This window comes from Acartia tonsa, chromosome 7 (genome assembly GCF_053477335.1).
Source record: "Acartia tonsa isolate MP-2025a chromosome 7, ASM5347733v1, whole genome shotgun sequence".
Taxonomy (NCBI): Eukaryota; Metazoa; Arthropoda; class Copepoda; order Calanoida; family Acartiidae; genus Acartia; species Acartia tonsa.
In genome coordinates, this window is record NC_137266.1 from 31,950,326 (window position 1) to 31,963,525 (window position 13,200).

Genomic DNA, 13,200 nt, shown 5'->3' on the forward strand with positions numbered 1-13,200 from the left:
GGGGTCAACCTAGGATCCAAACATGACTCCCAGCAGATGAACTATCAAACGCCACTAATAAACTAGTTAGCTACTAAACAATGTTATTCAACAATGACTTTTCAGTCAACCTATGGCCTAGTAAAGTTTTTCGTTCACTAGTGCATCCTACAATTAAAGGACCATCCATGCATACCTGAATTAGGGCTAAGGCTTCCCCCCTGCTCTTACTCCAAATCTCTAACGCCTGAAAGAGCAACAGTAGGTACTATTTTTTACATCTATAGTATTGGTGCGGTCGGGGGACTCGAACTCGACACCTCCCCAACAGATAAGCGGACGTTAAACCACTTAGCCATATCGGCAAATTTGTGCATATACATATGTGCAAGTCACAATGGACTGAAATAGGTTAAAACATCTCTTATGTCACTTTACTTAACAATAGTAAAAAAATTCCCTATTATTTCAACTCTGATTTCAAATTCAATATTAAAGCAATCATGGATATCATGAATATAATTATAAGTAATCAAATTGAAATTTTAATTTTTTTAATGATCTTAAAAATCAAATAACTGCCACAGTATTTTTAGCATTTAAAAAAAATTTTGGTAATGTTATTTTGTAGAAAACGCCCAAATTTAAGAATAAAAACCTTACATTAAATTGATAAGATTTCAGTTTTGATTGAAATTTTTACCATGGTTCCACTTTTTTGTACGCTGTAGTCAGTGGCATGCAAAGCACTTTGTAAAGGGGGGGGGGGGGGGGACGGCATTTTGATTTTAGGGGGCGAAGCGCGGAAATTTTTTTCACTTAAAATAACTAAATGTTTAAATATTGATGTTTACAAATGTTTTTATAGAAATAATAACAAAATATAACATTTGATAAAAAGTAGAAATCATTTGAAAGGCTGCGAAGTGCAAATTATTTTTCAAATATGTAGGGATGGAGTGGACATTGGGCTATTTATTTTACTAGTCCCTAAAGTTTCATAAAAACATTTTCTTATTCGTTGACTCAACAACTTTAGGAACTTGAATGCATTTTGATTGGTTGGTTAATTAAGTTGAGTTTCCATACTTTCCATCCACTAATTTTAATCTATATAAGGATTCATTTTGTGTATCATCATTGGGGATGTACATCTTTTAATCGTCCATTGTCTTTTCCCTATAGATCCATGCAAATGTGTATTTCTTTACGGTAAAATTTATATTTTAAACAAGGATGACAACATCCATAAGTAACAAAGCACAAAAACTGTAGATCATTATTTTAGATTTATTTGAGAAAATAAGCACAAACGACAATCTAAGTAAATTAAATACTGGCTGCTAAGAAGAATGGAAAAAATTATTTTGATACTGTCATCCAAAAAAGTTTGATGATTTCAGTCGGCAATCCTGAATAGGAATAGAGAAAACCATGAAAAACAAAAAATTAGGGTTGGGCCGGATATCCGGTCATTTTCAATATCCGGCCGGATACCGGATATTGAAACTATCCGGCAATATAATCTTTCATATTTAACAACAAAATCTCTGCTATTTTAAATTTTAAATGGCTGTTATTTTCTTATTATTGAAGGTAGAAGAACAATTTTTTCTAAATATGTTCATCTTTATGTAAATTTTATATTAGAAATCTGAAAACATAAATTTTTGGTGCTGCAGCAGTACTTGGTAGCTGCCACAAACTGGCGGTCGGCAGGTAAACGGCAACGGATTTTATGAAATTGTAATAGGTCATCAAGACATATAAAAAGCCTAAGTTTAAAATTTGAAGTCTCTATGTCAAAAATTGCAGTCACAAGAACCATTTTAAGATTTCTGGAGACCTGGAGGTTCAGGACTTGCAGGATTATACCTGGAACCTGAAATCGACTTGAATACCTATATTTCATATGAGGATGTACTATTATAGGATATTTTAGTATTTGATAATTAAAATGCTTTGTTTAACCCTGAACAGTCGGACCCCTTGCCGCTCCTTAAACGGCCTGGGGGGGGGGGCTTGAACGTCCCCCCCCCTATTATCTCAGTTCCTATTAGAGCTAGAGGGCTAAACATTTTTTGTGCAAGTCCCTTGTTTGATAATAAATTTCCGACCTTAAGAAAGCCAAAGTCAATTTTCGCTTCCTTCACCCTTTTATATAACAACCTTTGTTTTTAGGTTCTTTTTTACTTAAAAATTTCAAACGGCTGTAATTTTCTTATTTTTAAAGCTAGAAGAAATTTTTTTTGCAGAAAATGTTTATCTTTATGCAAATTTTATATTAGAAATATCAAAATATAAATTTCAGCGGCCGCAGCTGTACTTGGCAGCTGCCAGATGCCGCAGTCGGCGGATCTTTATAAAATTTTAACACAATATGTAGACATGTAAGAAAAGCTTAAGTTTAAAATTTGAGTCTCTAAGTCAAAAATTGAGGCCACAGGAGCCTTTTAAAAATTTCTGTAATATGTCATCAAGACATATAAAAAAGCCTACGTTTAAAATTTGAAGTCTCTAAGTCAAAAATTGCAGTCATAAGAACCGTTTTAAGATTTCTGGAGACCTGTACTACTTGAGGATATTTTAGTGTTTTGATAAGATAAAATACTTTGTTTAAGTCAAAAAAATATTTTTGCTCTTTACCTGAATGACCTTGCCAGGTTTGCTGGCATCCTGTGCCTGCCAGGATGGAGATATTCAAAAAATTCCAACTCTCAGTTATGTGTCATACCCATACTTAAAAAGTAACGCAGATTGGGCTCTTTCACACACTAAAAAACTGGAGGGGGGGGGGGGGGAGGGGCATTCAACGCCACCCCCCTGACCGTTCAGGGTTAAGTATAATTTTTTTTTTACTTTTTACCTGAATGACCTTGTCAGGTTTACTGGCATCCTGTGCCCGCAAGGAAGGAGGTATTAAAAAAATTCCAACTTTCAGTTATGTGTGATACCCATATTTCAAAAGTCACTCAGATATAGCCCTCTACCTTTCATACACAGAAAATGAGATAGAAAAAAAAACAGAGAGGGGGGTTGGGGTCAACGCCACCTCCCCGCCCATCCTCCAACCGTGAGGGGTTAATATTACAGATTGAGGGTATTAATAGTTCAGTAGATTATTTGCATAGCAGAAAAATCATTTAATAGTTACTTAATTTATAAGTTTTGGCCTCAAAATTATATTATAAAACCCCAGTTTATGAAGAATTTTTTTTGGTTACTTCAATATCTAGTAATTTGAAATCAGCCGGATATCCGGTATCAGGTATCCGGCCAAATCCTACTAAAAATCTTGGAATCGATCTAGCACCCCAATAAATAGACAAATCTTAATGAAATTAAATGAAAATATGTAGTATGTAAAATTAATTAATCACTGAAAATTTCAGCCCTCTATCTTAAAAAGAGTTGAGAAAGTAACGACAATTTAGGAATCGATATATAACAGACAGATGGACAAAACAATGTATAGATTAGATGGGCATATGTAATAGGAATCTACACTAAAAATTTCAGCTATCTATCTTCAGCCGAGAAAATCACGTTTCCCCCATAGCATTACGGATGGACTGACGAACGTTGGCTAGGGGGGGCCAGGGGGTGGCGTTTTGGGCGCTAGGGGTGAGGGGGGGGGGTTGATCGCCCCAAGTGCCCTCTTCGGTTCGCACGCCACTGGCTGTAGTAACAAAAAGCAGTATGGTGATTAGAAAGGGCCAATAAGGGGATAAAAATTATGGCAGTTACTCTAACTCCGATGCAACAAATATGTTAATTAAACAATCGAAGAATCACTTGCAGGCTGCCAAACATTTAGACAATCCTGAGCCACAGATGCCAAAAAGTGATGGAAAAATTGACCAGTGTCACCAGTTTTCAAGTAATAGGCCTAAAATTTGTATACAATTTATTTCAGCCGTAGCTGCATTGTTAAGCTGGAATTCAGGAAATATTTAAACAATTTATTGCCGAAATCAACCCTAAAGTTGAACGCTGCTGCCCAGTACTGGTAATTAATTTTAGTGTTTACTTTTATCTGACTCCAGACTTCTTATTTTAGTTTGGAATTAAGATAATTACTTTTTTATTGTTTAATTTATATTTTACAATTTGATATAAAAATAAATAGATTAATAATGGGCAGCAACAATATATGTATGTATACTGATTGTTTAAAATGTTTAAAATAAATTAAAAGAAGAAAATCTTTGAGATATTTATAAAATATGTTTTTAAAATAAATTGTAAAGAAAAGGATTGAGATATTGGACAAAGAATTAATATAAATCTAGAGGTAATCTCTAAATGTCAGCTGAGATTTACTTGCAAACCAAATAAAATAAGAAGTAATACAATATATGCAAAGGCATAGAATTAATCTATTCTGAGTTTTGAAAGAACGATTATATCTAAAGTAAAGTAAGGTGTATGTATAATGGCATAAGGAAAATAATAAAAGAGAGAAATCGAGGTATTTGAAGGACTAAAATAGGCAGTGGGCCTAGAGGCCTATATTGAGCAATTGCCGCGCTGAATTTTTAATGTTATTCCACCACTTTTCAAAATGGGAATATCTTAAAATTAAATATAATTTCAAGACAATTATAGTTGCTGTTTGAAGCATAAATCTAATTTTTAAGGGATGATATAGAAATATTTTGAATTATCATCCATTCTGATGAAACCTAATGAAAGAATATAAAATTATCATTATTAATTTTTCATGACTTTGCTACTGACTTTAATCATAACACTCATTATCAGCTTATAAGATTTATATTGCAGTCTATCTAACTTATATTTTTTAATAAATAAACGTTTTTACAAATTTAATATGAACATTTGATTGTAAATTATAATAATCAGTTTTTCAGTGCCATCTAGCTTTGGATATAGAACTAGAATATCAAAGCGTTCATCAATTTTTATTTTGCCTGTATTTTTCTTGTTTTGGATTTTTGTCACTAAAGGGCCAAACCCTGAGGGGTAAATAACATCACTTGAAAATGTTAAAAATATTGTAAAAACGAGTATTGTCTGAGAAAGAACATAGATAGCATTACAGATTATTCACTTATTTAGATTATTCAGTTATGAAATTTTTTATTTAATATTTAGCCTTAGTTTTAATGTATGTCTTTGAAGTAGACAACTAGCGAACCTGGTGGCTGAGAGCTTAACTATTAATTTTTTATTAGTAAACATTTAAAAGTTTTATCATGTTAATTAGATTTAAATATTACATTTAGGCTAATTTGAAAAAAAAAAAATTTTTGATCATAAAAGGTGAACCCTCCTATTTTTAAACTAGGCGAAACATACTTTTCTGCTGCACTAAGACCGTCCGCGGCTGTTTGTTTTTTAAGATTCTAAATCAAATTGTATTTTAAATATTTTCTTTAATTTTTTTTAAAACATAATAAATTACAGAAAAATAATAATAATTAATAAAATAAAATTTTTTTTTATTTTTTTTTACATTTATAGAATAGGTTATGATTAAGATGCAAAAAGCCGCGGACGGTTTAGATAAATAGCAGACAAATTATTTTAGTAGGGGGGAAGTAATATTTTACAATGAAATTGGGGTGAGTATTCATCCTCTTATCCTTTTTCCTTATGTATAATGGCCAGTTGGGATCTCTGTAACGGAATTATTATTCTAAGAATCTTCCTGTCCAGTCTTATTTTAGATTCATTACAGTACTAAAGTCTGCAAAAATAGTCAAACTCCTAGCATTTTATTGAGATGCAATTCTAATGGTTTATGTTGACTATGTCTTATTACCTGATTTTTTTAATACTGATTCCTAGGACAACAAAGTACAATATTAAAAGTGAAACTTCTCTATAAGCAAATCTTAAAATGTGAGTATGTCCTTAAATACTGTATTTGCAACAAAATTGTATTTACATAGCTAAAAATGATCTAATTTACAAATCATCCAACCCTACAAAAGGTCTAATTTACAAAAGGCATAACTCTACAAAAAGTATAATCCTACAAATGGTCTAATGTTACCCTTCCAAAAACCTAACTTAAAAAAAATGAAAAAAAATATTCCCAAATTTGAGGCAAAATCTACTAACAGTGAAACAATGCAAAAATTCAATTCAATATGGCAATATAACACAGCAAAAAAATTCAAAACCAATATTTCTTTCTTGAACAATTTTGTCTACGGCATTTAGCATTCCGTCCAACAGTTTGTCTACCGAACGGAATGGTTTCGAAACCCAATACAACCTTGCTTTATAAAAATTGACCCTTACCTCCCACAGTAAATTGTTAAGATTAGACCTTTTGTAGCATTATATCTTTAGTAACATTAGACCTTTTGTAGCATTAGACATTTTGTAAATTAGACCTCTTGGAGCATTAGATCTTTTTTAAATTAGACCATATGTAGCATTAGACCTTTTTAAAATTAGACCTTATGTAATTTGACCATTTGTAGCAACGCCATACATGTATATTCTGCTTATTCAGTTCCGACACTCTACAAGTGTTTATATTCGTTTCCTACCGTTTCAGAGCTTCGCTTTTATGATGTTGTCATCATTGGATGGATAGATTACTTCTAACATTAATTTATGTCATTAGATAAAATTGGCCTTCTCCAGGCCTTTGCTGAAAAAATAACGATATAAGGTATTTCTCAGGCCAGATGAACATTAAGAACTACTGAATGCTTATATCCTTGTTTTATCTTTTTACAAATTCCATTATCCAGACAACATATTATACTGAACAAACAGCACTCAAATAAATAAAACAATCATGGATGAAATTTATCTTGTTTGTTCTTTTTTATTAACTTTTCTCTTTATTGTTCATGTTTTATTTTGCAAAAATTGTTGGGACAATATTTGCTTTTAATAGTAGTGGTATGGCAAGCCACTCTACAATTTGATTAATTTATTGTGAAACTAAAAATTGTATGTAATTTCTGGGTTACCTTGTAAGTAAGTAAACACAAAATTTAGGCCGTTGTCGACCCACAACTGGAGCTCTGTAGTTCAAGTCTCAATAAAATCGATTTAGTGCTACATTTCTCAATTTCTTGACATGCAACAGTTAGGACTTTATGAAATAGACCAAAACACGCGACCGTGGCTCAACACGTAGTGCATCCGCTCGTCGTCAGGAAGGTGATAGGTTCGAATCTCGGTTCGACACCGCGTCATAACTAAAGACGTTAAAAATGGTTCACACTGCTACTATGTCAGATGCGAGACGTGAATAGTTAGAGTGTGGGGAATGCCTAGGCCCAAAAGAGGCGCAACTAGTTACCATGCACAGTTAGGACTTCTCAGACAAAGGTCGTGCATCACAGAGAGTTGGTTGTCTGATGGATGTTACTTCACCTAATATCCTTGGGTGTTATAGTGTCAAATTACACATGGATTATGCTCTGGATTCTCTAGATGATCACATAAATTCGAAGGAGAATCCCACTTAAATAAGACTTTGTGGTGTATCTGTTATTTTTGTGCCCTTAATCCTTAACCCTTACCCTTAATAAAATAGAATAAAAAAATAGAATAGATGAAACTTTAAAGGATTTTGGATATTGTTGTTATAGTTTATGAAAAGCTCTTGTGGTATCAAATTTCAAGGAATATTTGCCAACTTAGATAGGAAGGAAAACAAATCATGTAAAGGTTAAGACACACTTTAACAAGACCTGTACCATTCTCCCTCCCCCTTCCGAAAAAATTTGGGTTTAAAAATTGTATAGGGTGGGGTTGGGTGAATCTAATATATTTATGATTTTTTTTTTTTTGGGGGGGGGGGAGGGTGTGTGGGATGTTGGTCAACCCTTTACCCTTCCCACTTGGACGTCGGGGGAATAAAGTTCTTAGAATTTATTATATTTCTTTATTTTTGTGAACAGGTAGGAAATCCAGGAAAAGCTAGACAATAAAATAAATTCTTTTACCTAAGGAAGTAATATATCCCAATAATAGATTACCTACATCGTAAACAATGAAGACGTTAAACAAAATGTTTATAATTGATTGCAATATATAATTTTTGACAACACATTTTGTATTTTATACGGAGGCGTGCATGAATTTGACTGTACCCTCTCAAAGATTTAGGGTATTATTTAAAGAAGTATTTTTAAGCAGCGAATAAAAACAGCTGTACTTAATAAGCTAAATTTTTAGGGTTACCTATTGAATTTTAGTCTGTTAAGATATTTTAATGAATTTTAACCCAGCATGAAAAACTGGCGAACTGTATCATTTATCATAGAAATTCTATACATTCAGGAAAAGGGACAAATTACCACAAAGTACCTTAACCTCAAAGTTTAAGGTGACTGAATTAAATATTTATTGTGTGGCTACGGCAGAGAGCGGCTTTTCTTCCTATATATAGCGCAGTTGTGGCCCATTGGATTGTTTGTGAGTTTTGTCTGTCTCCATCCATGCAATAAAGTAGTGCTGATACATATCAATAATATTTCTATTTATGGTAAAAAAGTGATTAGACCAATGATTCAATCAAATTCCATTCACAATAAAAAAACTTTTCATATCATGTTTACAAATATATGAAGAAAAAGCTTTATAGAATTATACATTTTTTTTAAGAAGCCTAAACAAAAGAAGGAGCGAGAGTGAGAAAGTAAGAAGGTATACTTCCCTTTAACCATTTGTAAGTTCACTTTACAATTATGATTCAAAGTACATTCACAAAAAATCAATTAAACTAACATGACAACATCCTTAAAAGCTAAGCTCAGAATTCAAACGGTAGAACAAACAAACACTTGTAGGGTGGCAAAACTTAATAAGCAGAATATCAATATGAATTAAAAAACAAGTTTAGATACTTCGCTTAGAATATTGTACCTTATTATCTTAGAAATTATTCCAAAAATCAGATATATGGGCTAATTAAATCATACAAAGAGTTGTTGTCATAAAATTAAAAATTATGATATTTTGATAAAACTTTCAGACTGTCTGGAAATGAATATAGAGTTGCTAACTACGCTTTCTGAATCGTACCTTTCCTTATAATTAAAAACCCGCGACTGTGTCTCGTCGTTGGGGGAGTTGATAGGTTTATATCTCGGCCCGACACCGTGTCATTACCAAAGACGTTAAAATGGTTCCTACTGATGCAATGTTAGGTGCGCGACTTAAATAGTTTTAGTAGCCCATAGTTTGCAATTAAACAGGTTCAACTTAATACCATGCACATTTAAACTTCTCAGACAAAGGTCGTGCAATCGAAGGGTCGGTTGGATGTTACTTAACCTAACTTAATTGGCGTTCGAGTTTTGTATCCCATTACAAGCGGATAATGCCCTTAGGTTCTCTAGATGATCAAAGGAAATCAAAGTAGAATCCCGTACAAATAGATTATTAGTAATACAGTAATCAATCAAGTTTGGAATCGATAAAACTATTCTAACATGCTTTAGACAAAAATAAAAAGATGTAAACGTTCAGAACATAGTTAGCCTGTGGCCATAAGTAAAATGACAATAAGCGAAGGCAACATTGTCTAAACTATTATTTATTTACTCAAAATAAATATGACATAAGTTAATCAAGATTTTTACATTTAATTTTTTATCATAACATGTAACAAGTCATTAAAAGAATAAAATAAAAAATGCAAAATATTTAAATTCATAGGCCGACTAGTTTTAATCATAGTTCTAGCAAAATTGATTGTCAATATGAATTAAAAATTTTACTATTTTCTAAAGGAAATTTATGCTTATTTTATCTCAGATTTAAGTATTGCTTAAAATATATTATAATCATTAGGATAAGTCATGATAATTTATAAGGATAGCTGTACAAATTATAAAATAATAAATATTAAATATATTACTATATATTATTGAAATTTTTAAAACATAACAAAATAAAGTTAAAATTAATAAAGTTAAGCTTCAAATTGCAAAAGAAATACGAAACGAAAGAAAGGCAAGAAATATATATACAAGAAAATAGAAATAGAAATAAATAATGTTTTATTGATCAAAATAAATCATTTGATCTATTTTACACATTAAGTATAACTTTTGATTCAATTATAGAAAACTATTAGACATTTTAAAGCAGGGCTCGACAGACGCGCCACACTCGTACATAATCAAGTTTAAACCCGCTTGTGTGCAAAAAACATCCGAAAAAATGGATTTTCATAACCTATCTGAATTATCTGAATTACATTAAGTTATAATATGACGATTTTACTGATGCTGACAGGCGTCAGATGCCCGGCTGCCGAGCCCTGTTGTAAAGAAAGCAAAAAATGAAAAGATTGAAAGTTTAGAATAACAAGGTCAAAATGGTACCTCTGGTAACAACATGACTTTAACATCATAACTTTGTAGTTTGGAATAATCTGAATAAAAAATACAACTATTGGTATACAACATTTTTAGTTAGGGTATTGACAGGCTAAAGGGTGATTAAAATTAGTTATATTTTAAAAATAAGCCTGCAAAACTCTAACCTTAACATTAATTAAACAACTTCACTGGATAATTTTTTTACTTTTAAGTAAAAAATCATATTCACATTTACATTTATTCACTAATAATCATACGTTGTGTTAAACAGTTATGCATATTCATAATTAAAGGAAAAGTGATTTCTAAAATGAATTCAAAATAAAAATAAACCTCTAGGTAAAGAGATAAAAATTGAGTTAATAAAATTTACAAACACTCATCACTTTAGAATTATTAATTTTCTATTATTGTCATTACTTTAAATCAAGATATGCTTTTTAGTTACTTAAAACTTTTAAGGTTTAGGCTTTCGGTGAATGAATTTGAAATACTTTAGGCTGATAATTAATGAATAAGGAACAAAAATACAGTATATTATAGCAAAAGTGAAATACTATTGAAAATTTGTATAAAGAACAATATTGATTGTATAAACAAGTATGTTGGTAATAAATTAAGCATATGATATTACTGTTAATTGATCAGTTACAATAAGATTTTAAAAGGTTGAGATAAATTCTTGAGACTTGATAGGTAGAAAATTAACCTTTTAAAAAACAATTTCTTGTTGTATTTAGAAGTCTTTATCCCATCCTGAAGTTTCATCTTGTGGTACAGCCTCATCCCTAGGGTACTTATCAAAGTTGCTGGCGTCTGATGGTCCCTTCACCGCAGGTTTGATGGGTGGGGTCAAACTGCGAGATTCAAGACCCTCCCAGTCAAATCCCTAAAAATTCATAAGTTTGTCCTTGTTCTTTTCCGTTTATAAAAGTGGATTTTATTGAAACCTCACCTAGCCCAACTGAATCTAATGGCTAAATTAATCCTAATAGCGGACATATTTTAAGATAAAAAACTAGCGTTACAGACACATACAGACAAAGACCAATATAGAACACCTTTCCTACTATGAATTTTCCTTGATACATTAAATATATTTTAAAAAAATTTTTGTACCTGGAACCAGCGGTGTTTCTTAATGTCGTTGATTCCATCCTTCTGGTAACCAATTCTTTCTGAAGGATTCTCACGACAAAATCTTTTCATGAGGGTCACAGCGGTTCTAAAGATAATAAATGTGTTTTGAAGGCTATTTGTACAATACATGAATCTACAAATAGCTTAAATAAGATAGCTATTTTGAACAAATTTAAATGCAGAAGGAGGGTGTATTCACCCTCTGGTAAAATCAAGGTTGATACCCCACAATGACAAGTGTCCAAAGGGCTAAAATTTGCTTAGGGGGGGGGGTAATTACCCCCCCCTGAATTCTTTTGGCAGAGGTTATTTTTTTCCCCCCCCAAAATTTACCCCCAGGGTAATTTTTTTTTTTTTTTTTTTGGGGGGGGGGGGTAATTTAATAATGTAAAAAGGTAACTACCTCATACTGAAATACTATTAAATATTTAGGAGTAAAAATGCGCTTGTTAGGGATTTTTTTAACCCCCCCTTTGATTGATTGATTGATTAGCCATAGTTTCTTAGGGTTTGGACCTAAGTAGTCATGGAGTAGACTGAGACACTTTTGTATAGCCACTAGGGCAATCAAGCATCACGTTCAAGCACATTATGACTTGACCCGATATCTCTTGAGAGCTACTCATTATTACCTCACCCTCGCCGAGTATGCCAGGTGTCCCAAATTAAGTCACCGTAATGAATGACGCTCACCGCAGAGGAACTTGGGATAAGGGTAGTACTGATATTATGTACGTGACTAATAAATATCCAAACTTATTCAATAATCCCCCACACCCCTCCTCAAACGAACTTTATATTAAAAAAATGTCCCAAACATTCGGACAATTGGGTGTTCAAATAGGACCTAGTGGTAGTTAGAATCAGTTGAGAACCAAATCCTAGCCGTTTCTTCTTGCCAGATATGGCCATTTTAAGATTTTAGTCAAATTACACTAAATAACCTGATACAAACTTCACTCTTCTTTGAATATTTTAGTGTAATTGTAATGGAAGAGCCCCAAAATAGAGTAGCTTTGCTCCTTTGACCAAACTGACTGCCTGGAGTTCTTAGCAGGAAGTGCTTTAATGTGTTAACACAAGTGGGGATTCGAACCCATTCCCAAAACTATCCAACATGGAATAGCTGTATATTACAGCATGACGACAGTAATTTATATATAGGGCTCGGGCAATGGATCTCTGTCCTGGGTGGCAGTTTGATTTGTAAACCCAACTCTATCCAATTCGCGCCTCCTTGGGGCACGTTGAACACCATAACGGTGTACAACTTAGAATAGCCCCTGTCCAATTTTCTAGTTTCACCTTATAAGGGCCCCTACCTTGATAGGAATGGCCAGCAACTCCATGCTACCCATATTCTAGTCATCGGTCAGCTCTGAACAAATTCGGACAATGGCTGTGGCTGACAGTGGCCTCATGAGAGCTGCCTTGGCCAGACAGTTATCTTGTCTACAGTCGCTGGTGGTGGGATGGGGTCTGGGCCTTCCCCAGGCTTGGCAGGGCTGGGGCACTGGCTTAATGGGAGTGGGGGCAACCATGGCTACTCTCCCATACTATCATCTCCATCAAACAGTAACTGTGTCCCCCAACTCCCTCAGAAAGAACTCTTCCAGGTTTAGGGCAAAGTTCAAGAAGCACACCACCATGATCTCCTGGAGGATCAAGAGCAGGGTAGAGCTAAGATAAGATGCTCCCCTGCCAATCCCAGATCAGCACACCTGCCATGGCAGGATAGCTGCAGGCGTAGGAT

General features: G+C 33.1%; 1 protein-coding gene across 3 annotated transcripts in view; it reads right to left on the minus strand.

The window, feature by feature from the left end:
- Positions 1–9,501: 9,501 nt before the first annotated feature.
- The window catches only part of LOC145323584 (cGMP-dependent protein kinase, isozyme 1-like), a 255,551-nt gene continuing 251,852 nt past the window's right edge, over positions 9,502–13,200 (minus strand). For all 3 annotated transcript variants that reach the window (XM_080165960.1, XM_080165962.1, XM_080165963.1), the window contains exons 24-25: positions 11,427–11,532; positions 9,502–11,196 (exon numbers count right to left, since the gene is read on the minus strand). In XM_080165960.1, the coding sequence (XP_080022086.1) occupies positions 11,044–11,196; positions 11,427–11,532 (259 nt within the window). In that variant the 3' untranslated portion in view covers positions 9,502–11,043. The remainder of the gene's footprint in view (positions 11,197–11,426; positions 11,533–13,200) is intronic.